General features: G+C 42.9%; 2 protein-coding genes across 6 annotated transcripts in view; both read right to left on the bottom strand.

The window, feature by feature from the left end:
- The window catches only part of PPARD (peroxisome proliferator activated receptor delta), a 48,606-nt gene extending 33,938 nt beyond the window's left edge, over positions 1 to 14,668 (bottom strand). For 3 of the 4 annotated variants that reach the window (XM_033152670.1, XM_033152667.1, XM_033152668.1), the window contains exons 1-2: positions 14,574 to 14,668; positions 8,798 to 8,888 (exon numbers count right to left, since the gene is read on the bottom strand). The gene's annotated coding sequence lies outside the window, so the exon portion shown is untranslated. Of the gene's footprint in view, positions 1 to 3,041; positions 3,368 to 8,797; positions 8,889 to 14,573 lie in introns of those variants that run through there. The other variant, XM_033152669.1, reaches the window with a different exon arrangement.
- An 8,232-nt stretch (positions 14,669 to 22,900) lies between these two features.
- Positions 22,901 to 26,614, bottom strand: part of DEF6 (DEF6 guanine nucleotide exchange factor) — a 43,974-nt gene continuing 40,260 nt past the window's right edge. For both annotated transcript variants that reach the window (XM_033152664.1, XM_033152666.1), the window contains 3 exons: positions 25,879 to 26,077; positions 24,718 to 24,808; positions 22,901 to 23,598 (listed from right to left, as the gene is read on the bottom strand). In XM_033152664.1, the coding sequence (XP_033008555.1) occupies positions 23,393 to 23,598; positions 24,718 to 24,808; positions 25,879 to 26,077 (496 nt within the window). In that variant the 3' untranslated portion in view covers positions 22,901 to 23,392. The remainder of the gene's footprint in view (positions 23,599 to 24,717; positions 24,809 to 25,878; positions 26,078 to 26,614) is intronic.

Here is a 26,614-nt window from a genome sequence, read left to right as displayed (position 1 = left end):
GGGGAGCACCCCTTCGGCTCGTCTCCCCTCATTGTCCATGCATGAAACCAAGCTGGGAGGCAGGGGGTGGCAGCAACAACAATAACAGGAGGGACATGGGAATGCCCACCTGGGCCACCCACCTACCCACATGCTTGCTGACCTGTTTACTCTGTAATAAGAATATTCAGGTATTTTATATATATAATAAATGTTCATAAGTGTGCCAAACAAACAAGGCCACACGTGTGAAGCAGCACAGGAAAACAGAAGCAGCACAGGAAAACAGCCCTGAAACCATTTCTGACTCCCAAACTGACAAACTGTTTCTCTGCAAGGAAGGAGGGGGGTGAATTAACCTTCCCATTGTCTCAGGAATTAAAATGATTACCATCTCAAAGGAATGGCCAGGCTATCCAAGAAAGGCAATCAGATAAGACATTATCATATAAACTGGCAGGCAGGAAAAAAACAATGCTATCAGATTTCTGTTGTAGACCGCCTTTTTCTGTGATGTAGCTATGATGTATTTGGGAGGTGGTCCTGGGATGTTTCTGGGGGTGGTCTTGAACTCCAGCGTGGGAAATTTAAATTTGTCCTTTGTTCTAGGTCTTCCCCCTACTCTCTGGTGTGTGGGGCAAACACTCTGTTGCAACAGCCTTAATAAAGATCAAGCTTACTAGCTGCTTTGCTTCTAAATATTCTCTGGTTGGCCTCTGTTATTTACTCCTACTGATGGAGAACCTGCAAAGGACTCTATGAGGGCTCCTGTGTACCCCATAAGGGAATAAGGGCAGATTTTTGTTTATTACAACTCATGCTACTGACCTGCCTGCTTTGGTCACACAAACTGCAGTGTTAATTTTTTTTTTCATATATAGGAAGGTATAAAATGCCCCTACTAGGAAGCATCTGTAAAAATAGGTTTGGTTACTCCTGAAAGCTAGTATCTTATTTTCTATTTTAAAGCAACACAAAAGGCCTGTGAGAAAGTTTTCCTGCCAGAGTGTAACCCTATCTGTCCATCTGAAGAGCAGCATGATCATCTCTTCCCAGTAAGCTCTCTTGCCAACATCAAGGCCACATGTGGAAAACAGACTGCAGCTTTTTTGTCAATAAATACAAATAAGACTGTGGTCATATGCTCAACTCAGAAATGTAATGAATGTGGGAAAAGACTGTGATATAGTTATACCAAGAGTGAAGACAGCAAGCAGACCCTTGGGGTTCCTTCCAACTCTATGGTTCTAAGATTAATTGGTTAGGTTTATATCCTTTTATTTCCCCAAGAAATGCAGATCAGAATACCAGATGTTTTGGTGGTGGTGTTTTAAGTAAGAAATTATTTATAAGGGCCGTGTGAAGTCATTCCAAGAGCAGCAAAGGCTTTTCCAGAGAGGGCAGTTCTGAACTTTGACAAATGGATGCTTTTCTCTTTGGTAAACTTTTAGCATGCCTCAGTTATATGGTCTTTGCCCAGCCAAATTCACCACAGATGCTGACCATTTGATTGGGCATCTGTTCCTGCACTCTGCATGCTTCTTGAAGACTATACACCACCAGGGCAGTGTTTCTGAAATGAAAATGTTGATCCACTCAGAGGATGGGAAAGGACTGTGTGAAACGCCAAAGAAAAGGGCTTTATCTTGCAGATTGTTTTGTTTCAGATACAAACAAAATTCCAGCTGTGAAAAGAAAGGATAGGACTTTCTCTACTATGCGGCAACTAAAGAGGAATCAAATGGGCGAGTCTTACTCCCAATGCCTTGATAGAGTTGATGGATGGGTACTAAAAATTTTAGTCAAGAGAAGGAATGAACATGTCACAGTTGTCTTTGAAAGATGGGCCTTGTACATGCACAGATCCTATATATGGGTTGGCACAGAGAGACACTTAAAAGAATAGCAGCTGTAAGTAACTGCATCACTATTGTAAATTTATATCCCATGTCCTTCTCCAAGGAGTGTGGCTTTTAAAAAAACAAAATAGTGAAATCAGAGTAGATCTATTGTAATTAATGAACCCAATTCAGTCATATTTCAGTGGATCTACTCTGAGGAAAACTCAGTTGAATAACACCCATTGCTTTAAAAAAAAAAGTAATGTAAACCTCCAAAGCCCCCAAGATAATCAGTTTTCAATTGTGCCCAGCATCTGTATATACTACTGAATATTTTGATGACGTTGCTGTATGCACTATACAGCAGTGTTCACAACAATGGCAATAACTCTAAGTATCATAATTGATGTTTCATCAGCATTTTCACCTTAATAGCTCTACTCTACCTGTGAAATTGCTCTGTGGGAACAACAATTTCCTGCTGAGTCTGTTTGGAATGTTACACTGCTTTTCAGCTTTAGATTTTAATGCTCAGTCTCTAAAAGAAGAAAGACACCTAAAATCCTACAACATATTCCACATTAAAATGACCATACAGTATTGTGAGTCACTGCTGGCAGTGTTCAGCTACTTAGAAAGAGAAATGCCAGTGCTTTACTTAAATAGCAGATTATTACCAGGTGCTCAAATATAATCTGCTAAGAAACTGTTATACTAATGTTGCATGCTCAAGAAAAAGTTCAGAAAATCACACTGCAGGGTTTCATTTCATTCGGGTGAGATGGAACACAGCTGATCTGTGTCTCTGAACAAAGGCAGAGCCTATTGAAAGCAAACTCAGCAGAAACCCGATGCTGATATACTGAGCTTAATTAACAGAGTTGCTTTGAAAAATTCAGGGCAGTGGCATGCTGAACTACCTTCCATGAGAATTTGAACTACCTTTCATGAAAATTTTCATAACAAAACTCACACCACTTATTCATGATCCCGCAGCTCAAACAAACAGAACTGAGAATAGATCAGAGGCCGCTCACACGTCTCCAGCCTAAATCTCTGTAAGCCCTAACACACTGTCTCCTTTTCCAAATGCTAAGAAAACAGAAATTAAGGTCTTTCTGACTCCAAGCAATAGATTGTCCCTACATTACAGAACCCTAAACATCCTCTTGCCTGCACACTGGCCGCAGTATATTAAAAGCATGAAAAACAGCAACTCACCCGCCAGGAGAATTCAACAGAATGCCTGCAGCATCTGAAAGGAGCATGTGACTTTGTGTACTTCTCTATCGCTCCGCCTCTGCCTCTGCCACCTGCTCGGAGTGTTTATGGAATTGCTGGCCAAGAAAATAGCACAGCTACTGCTTCATGACTGCACTCCAATTCTTTGCCCTTTCTCAGTACAGTTTTAGAAGAGGGTTGTACATGAAGCACTACTTTAAGCCAGGGGAAGCAGGGAGTCCCCAGGAAATTCACTGGTGGTGTTACAAGTCAGTAATTCAGACCCATGTCATGATCAGGGTGCAGGAGGCTTCTTTTGAATTGAGGCAGTGGCCACTCACAGTGATCCAGAGCATATATGCCTGTTTTGCTCCCCATCCCCACCCCTACCCCAACATACACACTTTTTCATTCATGTTTACAAAGTTCCTGAAAAGAGCTTTTGAAATAAAAATCAGAAAAGTAAAACAGATGGAAGCTGTTCTTTTGCCATGGAAATGACACAGTCACTACACCACTCCCTGCTATTATGCCAAATGTAGGTAATACAGAGAAGATAAGCAAGCAGGTTTCAGAGTGAGCTCTCCCTCTTTGAAGAGGGTGTTAGAACTTGTAAATTCTCCCATGACTATGAACTAGAAACAAGAATGGAATGTAGTTTTCTGAACCAGACCAATGACCACAAACACAAGCCAGAATTATCATCCATCCCATACCTACTCTTCACTGAAAAGCCTCCTGATGTTTATTGTCAAAGATACCGAAATTACAATGCTTTCAAGATCTACACACACACACACACACACACACACACAGAGAGAGAGAGAGAGAGCGAGCGAGAGAGAGAGAGAGAGAGAGAGAGAGAGAGACTTTTAATGTCATCTCATTAGAGAATCAAAAATCTTTAACCAACTGACTAATCTAGAGCAGAGGTGGTCAAAGTGTGGCACTCCAAATGCTGCCAGACTACAACTTGTATCAGCCCCAAGCATTGGATATACTGGCTGAATCTGATGGGAACTGTAGTGCAAAACATCTGTAAGGCCACTGGTTAGCCACCCTAATCAAGATGGGGTTTTTTATTTAAAAAAAAAGACAACAGGGCGAAATACCACTAAAATCTCTCTAATTTCACAATATCATTAAATAATCTTGTATCAAACATATTGCCAGCAAGTCATTTTAACCACCTCTCTCTTAAGTCTCTCTTTCAATGCCAGAAAAATAATAATTCTACCCTCAGCAGGAATGAGAAGACTTATACCATTGTAACTCATGATATATCTAGAACACATGAACACACACTACTGTAACTCATATTTTACAGACACCCACCCACACCCCAATTTTGCATTTTCTCATGGAGGTGGATAAAGCAGGTACTAACTTGCATGCCAATCCCAAAGTTCTTCAAAATCACCTTGACTCATCAGAATGAGGCAGATAAAGGATGCAAGATGCAGCTGAACTGGCACACTCTGACCATTCTGCACCCAGCTATTGCAGAAGCTAGTGGATCCAAATGTGCTGTTCAAGCCAACTCCTTTTTCCTGGCCAAAACTGGTAAGTCTGCCCAGCAGTAATTATATGGATCTTCCTAACCATATGCCTTCACATACAATGGTTTATTTTATTGACTGATTGCATTTATATCCCACCTTTGTCTCCAAGGAGTTGAAGGCGGCATACATGGTTCCCCCAACCCTCATCAGTTTATCCTCACAAGCAGCTTGGGATGTAGGTTAGGCTGAGATACAGTGAGTGGCCCAAGATCACACACTGAGCCTCATGAGTGAGGGGGGAATTGAACCCTATTCTCCTAGGTCCTAGTCCAACAACCTAACCACTACACCACACCCCAAACACAATTTAAACATGAACACACAGAGCATTTGCTAGCTTGCAGGGTTAGTTTTTGGGTGTGAAGGGTGTAGATGGCTTCCCATTTGCTGCTCCATGGAAGCACATGATGTGTAGAAGAAATGCTGACACACAATGTTTAGTGTACAGGCAAGCTGTCCTCTCGCAGGCAGCACTTGCATTTGGCCTTGGGCTCCAAGTGCACTGAGTGGTCTGTACATCTTGCCACCTGCATGCACAAACAATAGGCAGCATAGTGCCCTCTGTCGTCTAAATTGCTTATACTCTTGTTACTGAGCGAAGTATAATACATGTGCATCTTTAAAAGAATCCTGCATTACAAGAGCCATTCAGAATTAATCCTGTGTATTTGTCGCAACACAAGTATATTTTCAAAACTGGTAATTCGCTTTAAAAGTAAAAGGACGCCATTTCTATTAAAGCATTTTGTTATTCTCCCAAACACAAAGCGATCCGAGCACACCAAATATCACTGCTTATCAACCAGTTCAGAAATTCTTTTTTTTTATTCTAAAAATTTTTACGTTATTATTTTAGCATAATTATTACAAAGTCAAGACAAAGCATTGCAATTACACACATACTGTAATATACGAAATTTTCAACATTACTATTGATAAAAAGAAAGGCATAGAAAGAAGAAAAAGGAAAGGAAAAGAGAAAGCATAAGTGAGAGAAAAGAAAAGGAAAGTTAGAAAAAGAAAAGAAAAAAATAGACAGAATTTCTTCCAAATTTATTCTACATATATTTCAAATAGTAAAATATCATTGATTGACTTCCACCGCTTTCACTGCACTTCCCACATACATTTTAAACAAAAATATATCTGTTATTCCACATTTTTTCTCCCATAGAATCCCACATAAATGATCAGATCACTAAATTCTCTGGGTCTCTTACAAGGTTACTCTAAACACAGCCCAAACCTTGAATTTGATCCTTGTCTGTATAAATAGTCATTTAAGCATTTCCATTGTTTCTGAATTATACTTTTTTGGTTTTTGTCTTATTAAATCAGTTAACTTTGCTAATTCCAATATTCACATAGTTTGTTCAGCCATTCCTCTTTGGTTTGGATGTAATTTCCTTTGCAATGACTGGCTATCAACGTTCTTGCTGCCTTTGTTGCATACAGGAAAATATTAGTTTTATCTTTTGGAATGTCTCCATTCAAGACTCCTAATAATTATGATTCTGCTCTCTTGTTGTATGATTATTTTTTTAATCAACTTTTTAGAAATTCATTCTTCTCCCCTCCTGTTGCCCACTGGGCAGGTGAATAGGAATATTTGGGTTTTACTCTTCATCCCCAGCAAAAAGGCAACAGCAGGGTCACTGTTCCTACTCTGGAAGTGCTTGCAGTGGTATGACAGGGATTTTGTATCCCCATTTCAGGCTTTTGTTTTTACAGAGGATGTGATCCATGTACAAAACTTGTTCTATCATGAGGATCACTTCTTGAAGGACTCTGACTTGTGATTACAATGTAACAAAGAGCACTCTAAAAGTTTGGCTTTTTTCTTTACAAAAGCAATAAAATAGACAATCATTTCACAATCAGTATCAAACTACATATTCATATTTAAAAGGAAGGCATTTGTTTGTTTGTTGGTTGGTTGGTTGGTTGGTTTGCTACCTGCCCTTTACTATAAAGTCTCTGGGCAGGTTACAACCATAAAAATATACAATTATAAAACAAGTAAAACAGTTACAAACATAAAGCAAGATAAGTAAAAACATTTCCATTTGGAAAAAGTTAAAAACAATTCCACAAATTAAAAACAGTTTAAATATAGTTCTAATACAGATGCATTCATTTTACAGCAACTATAGAAGTGAAATCTATTGTACCCTGGCCCTAGGATGTTCGGATGAAAGGCAGGTTGAATACCCTTAATAAATAATACTTCTTCCTTCTTCTAATAAAATATGACAAGTCCAATGAAGATGCAATGGTGATATGATTAAAACAATATTAAATTATAGAAATAAATCTTCTGCAATAAACAGTTTTGTTACCATCAGAAAGTTAAAGATTAAAGTAAATGTAAGAGTGAGTTACTTTTCAAACCTTTATTAGGCATTTACATGTAAAATCGCAAGAGCAAGAATCACGTACAGGAACTTTAAAATATATATACACAAAGAAACAACATTTAAACTCATAGGCTGAATGTATATGTGTGTTAGTAAAATCTAGAATTTCCTCCTGTTAAAGAGTGAGTTTAAGATTCCGTTTTGGGTATACATTATATTATTTTTTGATGTCATCTGGATTATGTTCTTGTATTTTATTGTTGGGCCTTATTGTGAATTATCAATGGACTAATTTTAATGCATATTTGCTAACATTATTTTTTTCATTAGCCATTGTTTATATGCCTATTTAAATTTTGTTATGTATTGTAATTGTTAGTGAATTATCTTACATAAACTTTTTTATGTGAGCCATTTTGAGGATGGTTCAGCATGGAAAAGTGGCATACAAATAAATAATGGTGGCGATAATAAACAGAAAGCTACTTGGGATTTCTTTTAGGTTTCAGATGCTCCACTTCATTCCAGCTAATCTCCATATACCACAAAACAATGACAATGGTCCATGCTAGTTCTTTCAGCAGACCACTGGGTCAGCACAGGCGAGACAAGGAGATCACATTCCATAAAATTCCAGGAAACATAGTAGCTCCTCCATTTACTCATACATTAATTTACAACCTTTCGCTTTACTGAACTGGCAGTGTGGGAATGCCTTAAATATGAACAAACGAGTTTGCAGAACAGCACAAACAAAACCACTATAATTTTCTGTCTTAATTTCTGAAAGGCTACACAGAGGGTGGAGTTGTGCACTATATCAAACCTGGAAAAGCCAGGAAAATATGTACGGTAACTTACACTTGGTACTAAGAAACAACAGCCTTCTCTTAACCAAGGTAAGTGGGCTTGCTTTGTCAATCAGTCAGCTAAGCCTTCCAAAGACAGGCAGTGACAGCACTTACAAACTATATGTGAATCCTTTTCATGCAGCAGAATTGCACAGAAAGGTATTCAACTAGGTTTCAATGAAAGTAGACCCATTAAGATTAGTTGACATTACATAGTCATGTTCATTAATTTCAATGAGTCTACTCTGAGCGAAACTTAGTTAATTACCACCCATATCATTTAATGAACAGGATTTTCAAGACCGCAGCATGGAACAATTTCAGGGACTAACAGTATTTTACAAAAACACAGGAAGGCACCAGTGTTTAACATGCACTCATTTAAACGCTAATAATTCTTCTTTTCTACAGAGGGAGTGCTGTAAGATACAGAGAATAAACTACCAAACATGAGTGGTGAGAATTTAGTAGCATGCTATCCACAACTCCATGGGAAGCGGGTGGCGCTGTGGGTTAAACCACAAAGCCTAGGGCTTGCCAAGCGGCTTAGTCATGCTAGCCACATGATTCGGAAGCTGTACGAATAAAGCTCTGCCAATAAAACGAGATGAACACCGCAACCCCAGAGTCATCCGCAACTGGACCTAATGGTCAGGGGTCCCTTTACCTTTACCTTTTACCCACAATTCCAACTCACACTCTAATTCCATAATACTCTAAAGCACAGATTAAAACAGAAGGTTAATAAACATTCTCTCATTTATTACTGTACAGTATTTCACAGATAACACTGAGACATATTGTGTTCATTTATATTTGTCAGCTGTTCAAACAGTAAGGAGTACTATAATCACATGCAGAATTTGAAAAAAAACAGAATCTGAAAACAACCCCCACATCCACTGCTGGGACTTTCCAGAGTATAATCCAATATATAATCAAATATACCTAGAACCCCCCAAACTGAGATTTTAAGAGCAGGTTACCTCTTTTGACCGAATTTCTCCGTTCACCTGTTGGTGAAAGCCAACCTGTCGTTACCATGTCAGAATGAAGGAAGTCCCAAGTGGAAAGAAACTGCAAGAGAGCAAAACACGTTTCAGCTCCATGCATAAAAGGCACCAAAAAAAGGTTGCAATTTGAAGCATGTGCAAAGAAAAATGTGCTGAACTGGGCTTCATTCCAAACAAGTAAACAGAGCTTTAGGATTTGCTTTAGATAAATAGAGAGAGATACACACAGAGAGAGAGAGAGAGAGGGATGAGGAACCCGTGGCCCTCCAGATACTCCTGGATTACATTTTGCATCATCAATAACCACACTGGTTGTGGCTGATGGTAGATAGAGTCCAACAACATCTGGAGGCCCACAAGCTCCCCCATTCTAAGCCCAGAAAGTCATATTCTGGTTACATAGCTAAGTCATTTCTTGTGCACTTAGATGGATGCTTATTAAGGATCTAGCTGTAGAGGCATGTGGTTTTCAACCAGTGTGCCATGGCACCCTGGGGTGCCTTGAATGATGGTCAGGGTGTCATGGGCAACACTGGCCTCTATCCCTCTATCCTTTATTCCCTCCTCTGACTCCCTCTTACATCTATGCCTCCCAAAGACTTGTGTGGCTATTTGTTGCAGCAGCCCTGGCTACAAGCTCCCAAGATAAATGGTGCCTCTGGGGCTGGCCAGGGGTGCTTCCCAGGCCCCTGTGGGGCTGTGTGAGGACACCAGGGGCAGCAGCTGCTGCAGCCCAGAGGACTTCCAAGGAGAGGGGAGAGGAGAGGAGGCTGAGGGAACATTCCAAGTGTGGTGTAGCAGGTAATAGTCGGGTGTCAGAATAAGACCTAGGAAACGTGGCCTCAATACCCTGTTCATCAATGAAGCTCACTTGTTAGCTCTGAACTCTATTCACACACTCTCTCTAAGTTTCAGCTGTCTCACAGGATTGTTATTAGGATAGAATGGGTGAGGAGAGAAGTATGTTCTCAGCTCCTTAGAGAGAGAAAATAAATATTAAAATACCTAAAAGTAAACATAAAGTATGGGTCCCCACTTATCACAGAAAGAAAACAAGGACCCTTGCCCTACACCCCCCAAATTGTGAACAAAACCAAAGCTTATATGTGTTTTCTATCCCCAGTGCTCAATGTTGTTTTTCATTGTCTTAGCTCATGGACAGAATGAGCTAAGGTGCACATTAAGGAGAGGTTTTGAGCATTCACTGTTGATGCTGGGGAGAAAGAAGTTAAAGAACCCTTTGACCTTGTCCACTGACTCACTACCTTGTGAGAAGTTTCAGACAATGACGCTGGCCCTTCATTGCTCAATTCAAAATATGGTTCCTGTTAGTGGTGTTTTCTGTCATGCAAAGCTTGAGAATGACCTTCTCACTAGGCCAGGAGTGGGAAACTTGTTTAGTCTACCAAACACTGTTGGACTATAACTCCCATTATCCTTGATCACTGACCATGCTGGATGGAGTTGATTTGGAAGGCCCACAGATCCTCCCGTCCAGCTCTTGTGTAGCTAAATAACTTTAAGGTGTTTGCTCAATTTATCTTGATGGCTGGTGGTTCCGTGCGGGAACTGAAAAGTTAGGTATAAGTAGTTTAAATATATCCAGCAAAAGAAGGCAAGTTGAGTCCTTGCAGCTGCCTGGCAAGAAATAGTATTGGAAGTCTGCTGTTGCTTTGGGGGACTGATGCTGTGTTAAGTCTGCCTTATAGCTTCTTCCCCGTGCTAATTTTGCATGTATGTAACAGATAAGTATCATGGACACATTGTAAATCTCCTGTGCACATTCTTCCAAAGGAAAGTGATGCAATAAAATAAATAAAATAAAGGAAAGTGATTCAATAAAAATCAGCAGCCCCATGTTTCCTTCTCTTTCAAGGGATCTCTGAGGACTCCTCTCTCTGTTTCCTACATATGTATATGTTACACTGGGGAAATTAGCCATCTTCCTGCTCTAACTTCCAATTCTTTCACAAGTCACTATTGTAATGCTGTACAGGATTGTCAGTTGGCAGCATTTGAGATGGTTGCATTGTGGAATGATGATTGCTCTACATTACGATATGTCTTTCAATTTACCCCTTCTCAATCTCTACAAACCAAGTGGGCTTCTATTGAAACTTTAATCCCAGTCTTCTTTCAAACACACAAAAACTAACCACAAACAATCTTTTTTGAAGAATTTCCAACGAGGTTTATGAAACCTAGGCAAAAAAAAAAGCAGCAAGAGCCAGTAGGAAAAGCTATGTGGTGGGCTATGTGGTGGGCAAGCTGAGAAATATTAAAAGAAATACAATAAATTCAACACAACTAAGCTTCTTTGTCATCTTTATATATTTTCCTCATTTGTTAGATATAATTTTAATACATTTGGCTTCATCTCTATGTCATTTAATTGAACATGAGCCTGTCAGGGATGGGCAGATTTCAGATTTGCAGGAAATATTTGTTTTTTGCTAGAAATCTGAAATCCACCAGTTGGAACCAGGTTCAAAATAGTGGTTTAGGCAGATGAACATTTATGAGTTTGTGGGTGCCAGACTCCTCTAATCCCTGGATCCAGCAAGTGTTAAAAGCTAATCAAGCCAGGCGAGCTTCCTGCTGAGGTGATCACCTGGATTATGGGCCATTAAAACAACCAAGGAATGCCAGCTCTGTGCCAGACGCAAGTGGGTGGGGCCCCACCTTCAACTCTTAAATCATTAGAAGGACAAAGCCTGGGTTCAGAGCAGAGTTTGCTGTGATGTGACCCACAAGCAAAGCAGCAAACAGAGTGAGAGTGAGAGTGAGAGAAATAGCGAGCCATGCCAGATCTCTGCTTGAATCCAAGGCTTTGACAATGGGAGAAACAAAATCCTTTTGGGGTGTTAATGCTGTGATCTCTTCCATCGCTCAGGTAGTATATGTGTGTGAATAAGCCATATATCATAAAGACACCACAAACCCTGGGAATCTCACACTGCTTGGGTGACAGGCAACAAACACTATGCTAAGAATTAGGGTGCAAGGAACCCCCGAAAAATACTTAGCCAGGAATTCGTTATCAGTATCAAAACCGAGCTAAGAAGTCCTTTAACAGAAAAAAACCACTCCTGGCATTCCCCAAACTTTCATTTTCAGCAACTTAACTGTAGTGGTAGGGGGTGGGGTAGAGGAAAAGTTGTGGTTGTTAGGCAATTGTGAGCCAGAAACCTTTGCTGATATACTGCAAATAATCCAGAGATCTACAGTAGATCTACCTTCTGCCCACCCGTGCTCTATAAGATACCTATAAGATATAAGATACAGCAGGCTGATAGGGCACAATCAAAATCAGGTATTAGTGGAGCACAGGTTGCTAAAAAGAAGACAGCAGATACTGAACAAACACCTCCAAGCATCATGTGAATCTGTCTCAACTTTAATAAAGGCTTTGGGCAAGGGTGGGGAACCTTTTTCGCCAACCTGCAGGCCAACTTTGACAACCCACTTGTCAATCCCACAATGTCATTATGGGTAATGGGAGAGTCCTTTGCTCCAAGTAAAGGAATAATCAAGAGCTTACAGATTTGAAGGCATGTCTGTACCAGCCCGACACCTAATGTCACATATAAGCCAGGTGTGAGTCCTCAAGGACCAAACTGGGTCTGGGACTCTGTGCTGGGCCCAGTTTGGCCCATAGATGGGAGCTTCACCAACTTCGGTTTAGGGATTTTTCACAAGATAGGCACCAGAACCAGAAGCAAACCAGAGCATTTTGAAGGACTCTACACCATGACAAATATGAACCTTAAGTAAATAAAATTCAGGAAGCAGCAACTATCAAAGACGACAGTATTTTCTTCAAAAACTTTCTAACATCATAGAATTGCAGAGTTGGGAGGGACCACAAGGGTCATCTAATCCAACCCCCTGCATTGCAGGAATCTTTCACCCAACATGGGGCTTGAACCCACAACACTGAGATTAAGAGTCTCATGAGCTACCAGCAGAGCTATCCCAGAAGAACTTTAGCATGGATAATTTTATCACGATTCCAACTGTCAAATAATAAAGGGCAATAACTAATGTTCTTTTAAAACATCTCTTTCCATAAAAAAGTTATTTAGAATCAGATATCCTAATCAGGAATGTATTTTATTTAGTCCACTCAGTACTCTAAATTTACCGGTATCTTGAATATCAGGCTAAGATAAAACAGAACAGAGTGAAGCAAAAATATACTATTCTGTATCCTATCCTATCCTATCCAATCCTATCCCTTTTGTTGACAGCTCTTTGGGTTTTTTCTCCTCTGTGGCTTGGTAGTATGACTGTTTGCTAGCACATGCTTCCACTTTCATTCATCCTTCTCAAGACCCCATCAAAGCAATGCACCCACTACACTAAAAAGAGGATAACCAGCTGGGCAGAGGTGGCAGATCATGGTTGCTCTCTCTGGGTAGCATACTAGGAAGGACTGGTCTTCATGGTGCTGCTGAGAGGGGGGAGATAAGTTGCTCCCTCAGCTTGTTTGTTATTTTCTCATTGTCACTGCAGAAGGGAGAATAAGGATTGGGGTCTCTGGGCCTAATTCCCATTGACGTGCCACCCAGAGAGAGGATTAGGCAACTATTCCATGCACAGGCAGATGACTTTAACCATTCTGGGTTCCCAAGTGGTGAGGACTGGGCAAAACCTACAGTACTGCACCCCCTAGAGAGGGTAAGAGTGTTGAGGTGATAGCTCAGAAAGTGTTGCAGAGCCCCCTCCTTCCCAACACAGTAGGCAAGCAACTTCTGCCAGGATAGCAACTATTTTCCCTGGGCATCTCGGCTGGCTCAACTTCTCTCCGTGGTGCCATCTACAGAGAAGAGTGGGCAAAAGCAACAGCAGCTACCTTCAGCCTTTGACTGGGTGGTGTGCCCAGCCCCTTATCATTGCACCTCCCTACAAGGCAGCATCAGCCGCTCCCCGACACTGCCACTCACTTCCCTACTTTGCTGGGAAAAGTAGTAGCATCAGCTGCCCTTTTGCCATTTGCCTCTGAGTGGGAAGGGGAAAGGGTGAGGAGGGGATACTGCTGCCATTCCCTCTGGGTGACACATCAGGCAAAGGGGACTGGGCCCAGCGAGTCCAATCCTCACCCTCTCTACTTCCAATGCCCAGAGAGAGGGAAGAGGGCACCCATGCAAGGAGAGGAAGCAGCGGATCATGCAACGCCACGGGGCCCGATCCTCCACAGCATGCTATTCAGAAACAAGCACGCCCGATCCGCAACTCGCTTTGGTTGGGGGGGGGCAGGACGGGGTGGTGGATTTTGGAGAATGGGAGTTTGTTGTTGGGGGCGAGTTGCTCAGGGGGAGCAGCATAACCTAGAACTGGGCTGGAGGGAAGGGAAGGAAAAGCTAAGACGCAGGTTTGCATTTCTGTTTTCTTCCCACCCCCTCCTTCCAAGAGGGGTGGGGGACGGGAGGGGCAAGCGAGCACCAGCTGCTGTCCTGTGCCGTGCGCCTCCATCCTTCCCCCAAGCCTGAGAGGGGGAAGGGGGGGTGTGCTGGTGTCACCGGGCAAGGCACGCAGCCAGGCAAAGGAGCCAAGCTCAGCTGCAGCTGACCCGGAGCAGCGGCCACTGGGCACCCCGGAGGCGGACAGGCCTCGGCAGCTACCCCAGGGCACCGAAAGCCCCCCGTAAGCCCCCGTTTCGCGAGCCGTCCCTCCCGCGCCACACAGAATTCCCCCCCCCGTCCCTTCTCCGCCCTAGAAACGCCGCCCGCTTCCCCCGCCACCTCACCTGCCGGCCACGAAGGGCGCGCGCTCCCCGACCGCCCTCGGCGCAGAACTTTTGTCATGAGAAACCCCAACCCGGCCCGACAACCACAGCAATCTTTTTTTTTTTTGTCCCCGCCCACCCTCTCGCTCGCGTCACGCGCGCTGGGCCTGGCGTCACCGCGCATCGCCACCCCCGTTGGCCAGTCAGAGGCGCGAGGGAGGTATTAGCATATCGCCACGACGACGGCCCAAGCCCGTTCCCGCCCCCTGAGGAGAGAAGGTTCTCTTCGTCAGCAAAAGGAGGCCAACCCTGTGGCTGGCTACTCCGCCGCCCCGGTGGTCGTCCGAGTGGCAACGGGTTCTTCCATAGAAGCGGCCAGCGGCCGTCCGAGGGCGGAGAGTTGCTCAAGCGGGAGCGAGAAGTGCTGGCTGAGCTCCCGTCTCCGACATGGGACAGGCGGATGCAAACAGGGCCAGGGACTTGCGTCCATTTCTGCATCTGGTCGCGGTGTAGAAGGCACCACTGAGGCTATTGCAACCCATTGAGGGTGCTCTTATTCCGTGGAATAAGCCCCACTGAACTCAAGGAGGTATATGAGCATCTGCTTTGCATGCAGGAGGTCCCAGGTTCAATCCCAAGCATCCCCAGTCATGGGCACAGCCTGGATTTATTGGGGGGGGGGCAGAACGGAGCTTTTATTAAATTTTATTTACTTGATTTAGAGGGGCACCTGCCCCCCACCCCCTGGCTACGTCTGTGTCCCCAGTTAAGGATGCAGAAGGCAGCTGCTGCCAATGTTGACAGTACAGTACTGAGCTGGATGGGCCAGTAGTCTTAAGTTAATGTAAAGCAGCTTTATATGTCCATGTGTTCTATAACATTAAAGAATTTCAGAAGAAAAAGGAACCTCGTTAGGATGATGTACTGCTGGTGTCTATTAGGAAAGTGGTGGTGGGTCTTCATATTTATTAACAAAAAAGAGCAACGATAACCACTCTCCTATATGTCTTTTACTGTGCCATGTGCATTTTAGATCAGCCTAAGACCACTGGCTAATTTCCATTTATAAAAAAGAGAGGGGCCTGGATTTAGGCCTGCCTGGAAAGCCGCATGCTTCCCCTCCTAGGGATCAAGGGGAAATTAGAATCAGTTCAGATTTAAAATCAAATCTATCAAATTCACACTTCCTGAAGCACTGCACTGAATTGAAACAAAGGAACTGAAACACAGGAAGAATTGCTGCAGAAATGTGGAAAACTGAATTTAAGAAAAGAAAATGAGAAACAGAGAATTGAAATTGACAAATACTTCCCAACTCGTCTCCTCACCTTACAAACAGGACACAGAAGTAGTTGACACATAAAGGTAAAGGTAAAGGGACTCCTGGCCATTAGGTCCAGTCGCAGATGACTCTGGGGTTGCAGCGCTCATCTCGCTTTATTGGCTGAGGGAGCCAGCGTACAGCTTCCGGGTTATGTGGCCAGCATGACTAAGACACCGTTTACCTTCCCACCAGAGTGGTACCTATTTATCTACTTACACGTCTGGCGTGTTTTCGAACTGCTAGGTTGACAGGAGCAGGGACTGAGCAACGGGAGCTCTTCTGATCGACAAGCCCTAGGCTCTGTGGTTTAACCCACAGCGCCACCCGCATCCCAGTTGACACATACAGAGAGGCAATTGACTGCTACTTAATACAGTATTGTGAACTCTCACTCCACTTCCGTAAATGGCAAGAAATTTCTAGGCCACGGTGCTTATCCAAGTCTGATTCCCTGTGGAAAGATGTTACTGGAGGCTTATTAGTATTTTGAATCTTTGAATTTATTTACATACATATACACGTTGAGTGTGGGTAGAGACATAGCTTAGGCACTCTAATGAAGTCAAAGTCCATTGCTCCCACAGCAGATCTTCTGGGAGACACCTATCACCCCAAGACACTTACAGAGACTAAACTCAGCTTCCCATCTCTCTTCCTCTGTCAGTTCCTCTTCACATACAGACACCTCCATTACATTATCCTTAACTGGGAAAGGAGAGAGTTCTACATTTTGCCACCTTTCAAGGTATCCCCAACCAAGCTATTCAGGATAAGGGAAACATTTGGAGAACTACCTACACGATGTGGCTGCATTAGTGACTCCCTGCAAATCAAAATGTCAATCAGAAAAGAAATGTTGGGCTTTTACCTCTGATCTTTCTAAAAGCTGTTTCTGGGAGTGAAAACAACATACCGGGTAGTATAAGCAAACCATCCTATCTAGATTTCATGGAGTTAATGGCAATAGGACAAGACTAGGAAAATAGCAGATGCACCAAAGCATAGAAATAAATGAGCACCTTTGATTTGAAATATGTTTAATAATTAATAATAATTTATTATTTATACCCTGCCCATCTTTAAAGGGCTCATGTACAAGTGGGTCCGAGTGGTGTGTATGGTTTTTCTTTTGGCCCTGCTAGGAAAAGCCACTGTTTACCTCTGAAATAGAACAAATGTCAATTGGGTTTTCCGTGGATTGACATTTGTTCCGATTCAGCGATAAACAGGTTTTTCTGGGGAAAGCGGCATGGGAAAAAAAAAGCTGCTTGGACCCATGTCTGAGAAGCACAGACCTGTGCCTGCGAATTGTGGCACGAATGAAAGTCTGGATTTTCAACTGAGGCAATTGATGGTGGCCTGCTTGGGAAAGAAATCCCGTTAATCCAAGTGACATGCTCATAAAAGTTTTAAATATGTATGTCACCTTAGAAATTGTTTCATTTGACTTAGGAAGTGTAATGAGAAATTGGGGAACAGCATATATAAGCAAATTAAAATTTTACTATTGGCCTCCATAGGTAAAGTCACCCTGGTACAGTATCTTTCACCACATGCCCTGCCCTATGAATTTAGGTGAGCTGTGAGTAGTGAGCATGCCTTCTCAGCCATGGTACCCCCCCCTCCTTTGGATTGCTCTGCCCCAGGAGACTCACTTCTCTCTTCCTAGGCCCTACACCTCAATGCTCCATTTCTGCACTATCAAGTGTCCTGCTGAGGTATACTTGATTACTCCTTAGCCCTATATTGTCTCCAGACTTTGAGGTAGTAGCCAAGTGTAAGTTAACCATTACCCCAGTAGTTTTGCTCTCCTGCCTGCCTCTCTTCATTGACTTTGCTGCTATTCTTCACCATTCTGAATATGGCAAGCTTGTCAAGGATCAGAACCATTGTAGGTGGTGGAAAGGCAGAAAACGGGGTATGGAAGGAAGAAAAATATTTCTTCCACTTTCTCCCACACACTGATTTCTGGCTACCTTTTCTGCAGGGCAGAAAGCCAGAAAGGAACAGTTTGATCATCAGCCACACCTTGAATTGTTCCAGAGGATGATAAGGCAGGCTACAGCAAACACACAAAAGAATTTTATGGCAAACTAAAGACTGACAGATTTACTGTGGCTTAAGCCTTTATGCACAAGAGACTACTTCTGCAGATACATAAGAGAGTTGTCCTCAGTGTGCAGGTATGGAATTGAGTATGTTTAGTCTGGAGAAAATTAAGCAGAGACTTGAGAGTTGACTTCAAATGTCCAAAAGGCTGTCACACAGTAGAAAGAGCAAACCTGTTCTCTGTTGTTCCAGAGGATAGGGTAGAACTAATGGAATGAGTGCTCACTGGAAGGACAGATCCTGAAGCTGAGGCTCCAATACTTTGGCCACCTCATGAGAAAAGAAGACTCCCTGGAAAAGACCCTGATGTTGGGAAAGATTGAGGGCAAAAGGAGAAGGGGACGACAGAGGACGAGATGGTTGGACAGTGTTCTTGAAGCTACCAACATGAGTCTGACCAAACTGCGGGAGGCAATAGAAGACAGGAGTGCCTGGCATGCTCTGGTCTATGGGGTCACGAAGAGTCGAACATGACTAAACAACAACAAATGGACTGAAATTGCAGAGAGGCAGCTTTCAGCTAATCATTAGGAGAAATGTCTTAACAGTAGGAGCTGTCTGACAGTGAAACAGATGGGCTTGGTGGACTCACCTTCACTAGATGAACTTGAGTAAAGACTGCATGGTCATTTATCAGGGCTCCTGTTGTTGCATGGATAGAGCAAGGTGCTGATAATGTCAAGGTCACAGTTTTGATCCACTTATGTTACAGTTGCATATTCCTGCATTGCAGGGTGTTGGACTAGATGATCCTCAGGGTCCCTGCCAACTCTTAAGATTCTTCCCTGGCCTTTGACAACTGACGCATCCAGCACTGAGCAGGGCGCTGGACTAGAACACCTCCAAAGTACTTTCTAAGTTTCTTTACTTTTATCACACACACACACACACACACACACACACACACGAAGGAAAATCCAGCTAAGGAAATGTAGGTCCTTAAAAACTTTTACAACAATACGTTTTTCCTGTATGTCTCAAACTAGCAGCCTTGTACCTGGTGTTGCTCAGAAATTCTAAGAACACTGCTTCCCACCCCCACCCCCAAAATCAGTAGTGTTTTGAAATCAGGGGTTAAAATCAGTGACAGTGCAATTTCAAAATGTTCAGTCCATCATAACAGCATCTAACTGTATCCAAACATGGACAAAAACCTGCTCCTTGATCTCAGGAACCATGCAAAATTTGGTTATATCTTTAGAGGTGTCCAAACAGAAAAACAACTTTCCAAAATATGTCATATAATATATAATCGATTGTGAGGATCTAGGCAGCAGCCTGCTGTAAGATGAAAGTGGATCTGGCCTTGAAAATCTGTTACAGAAGGTACCAGATACCTCCTTTCAAGTTAGGAATTCAGCTGCCCAGCCTCAGAAAGGGGTAGTTTGCATGCCTGTACCATTTGGCGCCCTGTTACCAACTTTCCCCCAGTATTGTTTTATTCTGCAAACCTTTCATATTTAACAATATATATGTACATTTAAGTTTTCCAACCTGTGTGGTCTCTGTTATGCAAAAGTATACAACTACCAGGATAGCTTAAAATAAAAACCCAAGAAAGGGAGCAAGCAACAGTCCGGCTATTCCCTGCACCCATCACCATCTATCATATGTGAACTAGGGATCATGCTTTAGTGTTCTCTCCTTGAAGCATGCATTTACTGATCATCTAGATAAGCAGTAACAGAAGAAGCAGGTGTGTGGTGTTTCGACAGAGGAAGCACTCAGGAAAAAGGCTGATGCAATGAGTTTCTTTTCTGATGTCAGCATAGCAGGACCAGAAATGAAGAGAACAAACAGCATTGCTCAGTTTTGTTTTAGGTGAAAATAAGAAATGTTGTTTTATAAGGCCAATTGTAGCTCCCACCTGTTATGAGGTAGAAAGCAAGTTCAGCTTCTCTTCGTTTCCTGAGAAGAGATAAAGTAAGTCCAAACACAATACATCTATAGTGGCTGTTTCCTACATGAATTATGGAAACTGTAGTCTATCCCCCCTCCCCAGCTACAACGCCTTAAACTACAATTTGTAGGATCATATAATTATATCAAGTAAGTCACATACTTTAAGTGTATGGTGTATACACATGTCCAGTGGCAACAGAAGGATGTGGAGGCAACAGCAAATGTGGCCGCTGAACTTACTTAGGCTACTTTGAGGGATAGAGAGGGCCCCATCTCCATGTTCAAAGAGGCCCCTCCAGGAAATCTCATTGCTGAACTATTAAGGCATGAGAATGTTTAATTTCCCAAAAGCAAGGAAACGCAAAACAGCAATTCTGCCCTCATTGGCCAATGTGGTAGTCTATATCTCTGTGATGAGAGGGGGGGAAAGTTATTATGAAGTGCTTAAGGTCCCTGATTCAAGCCCTGGCAACTCTTGTAAACATAGAAAAGAAAAAAGGACCAAGTAGTAGGTGGTGATGGGAAAGGCTTGGGACTCTGGAGAGATGCTACCAGTCAGAGCAGACAATCCTGACCATATGGACATAGCTAAATCCCATGAACTAGCGGTCAGTTTGCAGTTTTATCACCTGCTATGAAGAAAAAATGACTGTAGGCCCCTCTGCTATCTCTCCTCTACACACACACACACACACACACACACACACACAGTTTTGCCAAAGATAAGGGTGATAGTCAAAGAAATTCTTGCATCAGTTGAAGGGAAAGTGCCAGCACAGTGATATTTCCCCCCTCCTCTCCTTGTGCCATCCTCAAATATGCTCTGGAGGGTTGGAGGAACTGCCGGGGGTGCACAAAGGAAAGAAACAGGAGAACACTTCACTGTGTAGGAAGAAATCATTGTGGTGACAGTACGTTCACCTAGGATGAATACGGCACTAACTGCTATCACCTTCTGAGTGAATTCACATCCTCATGAATTCATACTACAGCAGTAGGAGAGATTTGTGAAATTTTGTATCAGGGGCAGTGAGTGGTACTCAACTAAGTTTTAACCAGAGGAGACCCACTGAAATTTAATGACCTAACTTAGTCACTGATTTCAGGAAGGATTATTTGTTTCATCATTTATTAATCACACATTTACTTACACTTTGGCTCTGGTCTGGGATTGTTGATGTTTTGTTTTTAAGCAAAAAAAATTAATGATATTAATAAATTTCATTAATTTCAATGGTTCTGCGCTGAGTAAAACTCAGCCGAATACCTCCCAGTATGTATATTTTTGTTTGTCTATGATTCATGCCTTATTAACATGTATTTATGAGCTAGTTTACACAATCAGTAGACATAAAAAAAAACCACCTGCCCATTCCCACTACAGTTGGGAAATAGCATGAATCGATGCTGCTGGGGTTGTGGTGGGGGGCAATCTATGCAGACCTAAAACTAGCTTATCAGGGAGAAGGAGGCTAGGCTAGAATTCTCCCCAATATTGATTTGTCTACTGGTATAAAAGATTATAGATTGTTTTTATTGAAACTAGACCCTGGCAGCCGTTTCCCAAACGGTTGAAGGGGATATGTCAGAACCATCACTGCTCATGTTGTAAGGCATGCTACCACCCGTGGCCAAACAGGTTTTACAAACTTTTCATAGTGCTTCAAAACCCTGCAAAACTTGTTTGTCATGGATGATAAATGGGACAAAAGAATTGAGGGGGCATACCGCAGGCTACAGTGGCTCTCTTATACCATTTGAAACTGAGAAACTATTGTTAACTTTTCAGACTCCTAGGCTGCCAGCCTAAGCGCACTTAGTGCAGAGTCTCACTGCATCCAGTGGGACTTGTTTCTATGATTAGGTTAACACTTCCACTTCTCCCCATGTCTAGAAAAACACAAAACTGAGTAGTTTCCCACTTGCCCCTTGCTTTCTGAGCACAGGGCAGAGCGGTTTTCTGTTTGCCTCGCTGCTTTCCCCAGGGAAACCCGCTCTTTAGCGGTGAATCAGAGCAAATGTCAATCCACAGAAAACTTGATTGGCATTTCCTCTGATTCAGCAGTAAAGACTGGGTTTTCCCAGGGGAAAGTGACACCACAAGCGGAAGACTGGATGAGCCCTATGTCATGTTATGGAGAAAACTTAGTCCCCCACTTTGATCACTTTTGAAAATACTACTGTTTTTCAGTTAGAATTATTTTTTGCTGCCCTGGAGCACAGTATCGTTCTCCTTCACTCTCCCTCTGCGTCTCCCACAAGCCCTTCTCTCCCCCTCTCCATTTCCTTCCTGCAGCTGTGCACCAGGAAATTCTATTTACAGTTGCTTTTATAAGAGACTCTCCTTAGGACACCAGTCATATTCCTGTAACATAATCAGAATGACACACCTCCCCCCCCCAAAGAACTGTGCTAGTTAATCCAACACCCTTCCCCCTCTGTATATCTTTCACAATGCTTGCTTGATAACGAAAAACAAAGAAATTTCATTTAAAACTCATACTCTACATTGCACAGCGATCCAGGGAAACTGAGCATCAAGTTGCTTGTTCTCAACAACTCTTTCACAAGGCTTGCACATTGGTTTCAAAAGTTAGAAACATAAAATTTTCAGAATTCATTATATAAACTTGGGCCATATCTGTATCTTCAGCTGCCAAAATAATAAGAACATTGGTACCTCGTGTTACAAACACCTCGGGATACAAACACTTCGCGTTACAGACTTCGCTAACACGGAAGTAGTACCTCGGGTTAAGAACTTTACCTCAGGATGAGAACAGAAATTGCACGGCGGCGGCAGCGGAGCAGTAGCAGGAGGCCCCATTAGCTAAAGTGGTACCTCAGGTTAAGAACAGTTTCAGGTTAAGAACGGACCTCCGGAACGAATTAAGTTCATAACCAGAGGTACCACTGTAATAATAATAATAATAATAATAATAATGATGATGATGGTGGTGATGATGATGATGATAAAAGACGTGGAAAATTAACCAATATTGTCCCAAAGAAGCAGGACCCAGACTGTTTATAACGACATATTGCAAACCACAATGGAGCACAATATATATTTTTCCATTTAAAAAATGTTTTTTAAGAGAATGAGACATCTTGGCACATTACAGCAGTGGTTACCAGCAACAGCAGTTGGGAATTCCTCATGCCAGTATGAGAGCGTGACGAGGATCTTTCATCTTCTGCAGAGGCCAAATAAAGTGTACCTTGAGGGAACTGTAATCCCAAAGAACCATACTCCTGCATTTTGGATAAGGAAACTTCTGGTTTGTCCATTTTATATACATCAGGTGCTGCTTTTGCATACTAAGCAAGTTGCCAGCATAGCCCATGGCTTAACAAAGTAGAATTCTTAGCATACTTCCCTATACAATCTTTACATCTGTCCAGTGCTCATATGTATATACTATAGTTACTGTTAAGCTGTCATGATGTTTACATCCCGGTCCCAAAATTTCAACAAGTGGGTTGGCCTGGCTTCTGTAGCTGTTCAGAGGGTTTCTGAGCTAGGATTATCTTTATCAGGTGCCTGCAGCTGCTTCTCCATCTCTCCATTTAAGTTTTCCTTGCTTCCATTCTTCATAGCATCAGATTTCTTCTTTTCCAGATTCGGCTTCAGTTTGAGGGAGGAATCTCTCCTGGACAGGAGTGCAGGATTGAAACCAGGGAACCCTCCACTCACCACTGTACGTTTCTCTAGAAAGAGATGAACAAAAGCACTTAGAAGCAACAATAGAGTATTGCCATGGATAAGCTCACCACTATTGTTGCAACAAAGCACCTTCAAGAGTGCGCATGCAAGAATGTGTGTATTCAACTTTAAATCTGCTAGACTCCAGAGGAACCTAGCAGTCACAGTAAATAACAGAACAGGATACAGTGGTACCTCGGTACTCGAACGGCTCCGTTCTCAAACATTTCAGCTCCCAAAACCCCAGTGGCGTAGGAAGGGCGGGGCGTAGGGGGCACTCTGCCCCCAGTTCCAGGGGAGGGGGGTGACACTCCCTGGCCCCTCCCCCGCTGCCCGGCACCCCGTCCATGCTTCTTTACTTGCAGCAGCGCCGGCTGGATGCATCCGGCGGTGCTGCTGCTCCTGCGGTGAGCAAGCAGCGTGTCATGGGGCTGCCCAACCCGCCACTCGTTCACCGGCTGACAGCAGCGCCAGCTGGATCCACTATGCATGCCCGGAATTTCCAGTGCATCCAACGCGTTGTGACGTCATGACACATGCGCCATGTAGCCCCGCCCACAGGAGGGGTGCCTCCGTGCCGCCACCCTGGGCAGCGAGGAGGCTTCCTCCGCCGCTGCAAACGCCAAAAACCCAGAAGTAAGTGCTCCGGTTTTCGAACGTTCCTCAAAACACGAACGTCCGATGCGGCTTCCGCTGTGAAAAAAACCTAGCTGTCAGCCAATCGGAAACCGCGCCTCGGAACTCGAATGTTTCAGAACTCAAATGGTTTTCCGGAATGGATTACGTTCGAGTTCCGAGGTACCACTGTACAAACAAACAAGGAAGAATGTTCCAAATTGCTGGAATTAAACAAGGACATTTTTATTTGTATAAGAGCACAAAGGATCTTTAGAATAACAACATGGCTCATAAACCCTGGAGAGATCTGACCTCTGTGCACAGTTAGGAGGAAGATCAAAAAGAATCGCCAATATTACTTTCTGCTATGCAAGATTATTCCCTGGTAAGCAAACAACTACCAGATATAGCTGTGTGCAAGTTTGAAGCAATGGGTCAATTGGCTGTGGTTATCAGATTTAGCTGTGTATTTTCTCCAAATGCAAATACTTTATGCGGTGGCTTACCCCCTGGTGCAATGGGGTGCATCAGTCGATTCATCTGAACATTCCAATGCTTTACATTGGTGCTGGCCTGTTGAAGCTTCCTCTGGGCCAACTGCAATGAAACAGGAAAAAAGAACTAATCAATCAGGCAACACCACAAATTAACAATAATGTATATACTTATCTTCATATACAATCCATCCAACCAAGTTCTCAGGGCAGTTTAAAGAAGCGATAAAATATAAAGTACAAATTGCAATAAAAACTCTGGCTGGTATTCAACTACTGCATAATGTCAGTGCAAGGAATTCAACTTGTGCAACAGGACTTTCCCACTGTCCTCTCCCCATGTGAACCCCACACCCTGTTTGTACAAAATCTGGTTGCTATCCTGTACTTTGAGTGCAATTATCTCAACATTTAGCTAAGTGCACTTAGGAATAATCTTTCATTCCAGAATCTCTCTCAAAAGGCAACAGGTGGGAAAATGATGGTAAATCACAGTAAGTTGCTTTGGGATTGTTGTTTTTAAGTTGGCATATGACTGCAGATTTGATCACCTAATATTTTAAGAGAAGTGCTGATAACTATAAAAATGCTAGCTTCATAGAAACCGAATTGAAGAATTGGAAGGGATTCTGAGGGTAATCACAACTAAAACATCCATGACATCCAACCTCTGCTTAAAAACCTCCAATGAAGTAGAGTCCACCAACTTGGTCCAAGGGAGTAAAAGCACAGTGTCTCCATTTAAAGTCGTCACCACAGGTATTGGGATGCAGTTTTCACAGGGCATACATGATCTGGAACTAAATCTCTGGAGCTCTCTCTCACAGGTGTACCATACCTGTTTTCTGCTAGTGATTTACTTTGACCCAGATTTGATAGTTTGATCTAACAGTAAATAAGTGCATCCGCGTGTGGAAGAAGCGGGGAAGAGATTGCCTTGCTTTGGGAAGGAGACTACATAAGGAGGCAACCTGAGCCCTTTTTGAATTGCACAATCCAGTTTTGCACCATGCAAATGCTATAATCAGTTTACTGTTTTAAGCATGTAGTTTGTACCTTGCCCTCTTGAGCTACTTATGGGGAGGTGGGATAGACAGTGGCAAAATAAGATGTTTCTGTGGCGGTAACACTCTCCTAGAGAGAATGGGAAGCAGAGACAGCTCCGTCGCTCACCATGACATCCTGGTCCATCCTTTCTCTAGTGACTCTCACTTCTTCCAGCTGCTGTTGGGCCTCTTCCAGAAACTTGCTCTTGTTTTCCATCTCTTGCTTGAGGACCAGCTTTTCATGCTGGGTTCTGATGATGTACTCCTCCTGCTCCTCCTTCAGCTTCATCAGCTGCTTCAATTTTTCCTCCTCTTCATTCAGCAACCTAACAAAATTGCAAAAGTAGTCAGTTACATTTCACCCTGTGCTGGTGCCCGGCCATTTTGTTGCCCTGTAGGCCAGGCTAACTACTTCCACTCCCTAGCAAAAAAAATATTAACTTCAATTTTCAAAAACAGGTGTCTTGCAGAAAAAAAATGAAAAGCACAAGGCTTGAAACTGCTTAATTTACTTTGAATTGCTAGAATAAGTAAAACAACAGTCTTTAAATTTCCTTCTCAAATAAACAAGAAAATGGTTTAGCACACAAATCAGAAAGGTATAGGTTAGAATAAAAACTAATCTGTGCCCCTCAAAGGTCAGTACGGTGCATTTCTGAGGTCAGTGACCTTGACAGCTGCCTAGTTGGCCTAATTATAGCACCAACCCTGCCTATGAGCAATTTTCTTGTTTAAACCTCTGGTGAGTTCCAGTACACGCAGGGAGAGTCCACGTAACTGTAAAGGAAAACAGTATGATTTGCAAGACGTGTGTGTAACTCCAACTGCCTCCATTCTGGGAATCCTTGCTTAGGACACGGTGA

This window comes from Lacerta agilis, chromosome 6, assembly GCF_009819535.1.
Source record: "Lacerta agilis isolate rLacAgi1 chromosome 6, rLacAgi1.pri, whole genome shotgun sequence".
Classification (NCBI taxonomy): domain Eukaryota; kingdom Metazoa; phylum Chordata; class Lepidosauria; order Squamata; family Lacertidae; genus Lacerta; species Lacerta agilis.
The sequence above is the reverse complement of the archived record's forward strand: the minus strand, read 5'-3'. Positions and strand labels throughout refer to the sequence as shown.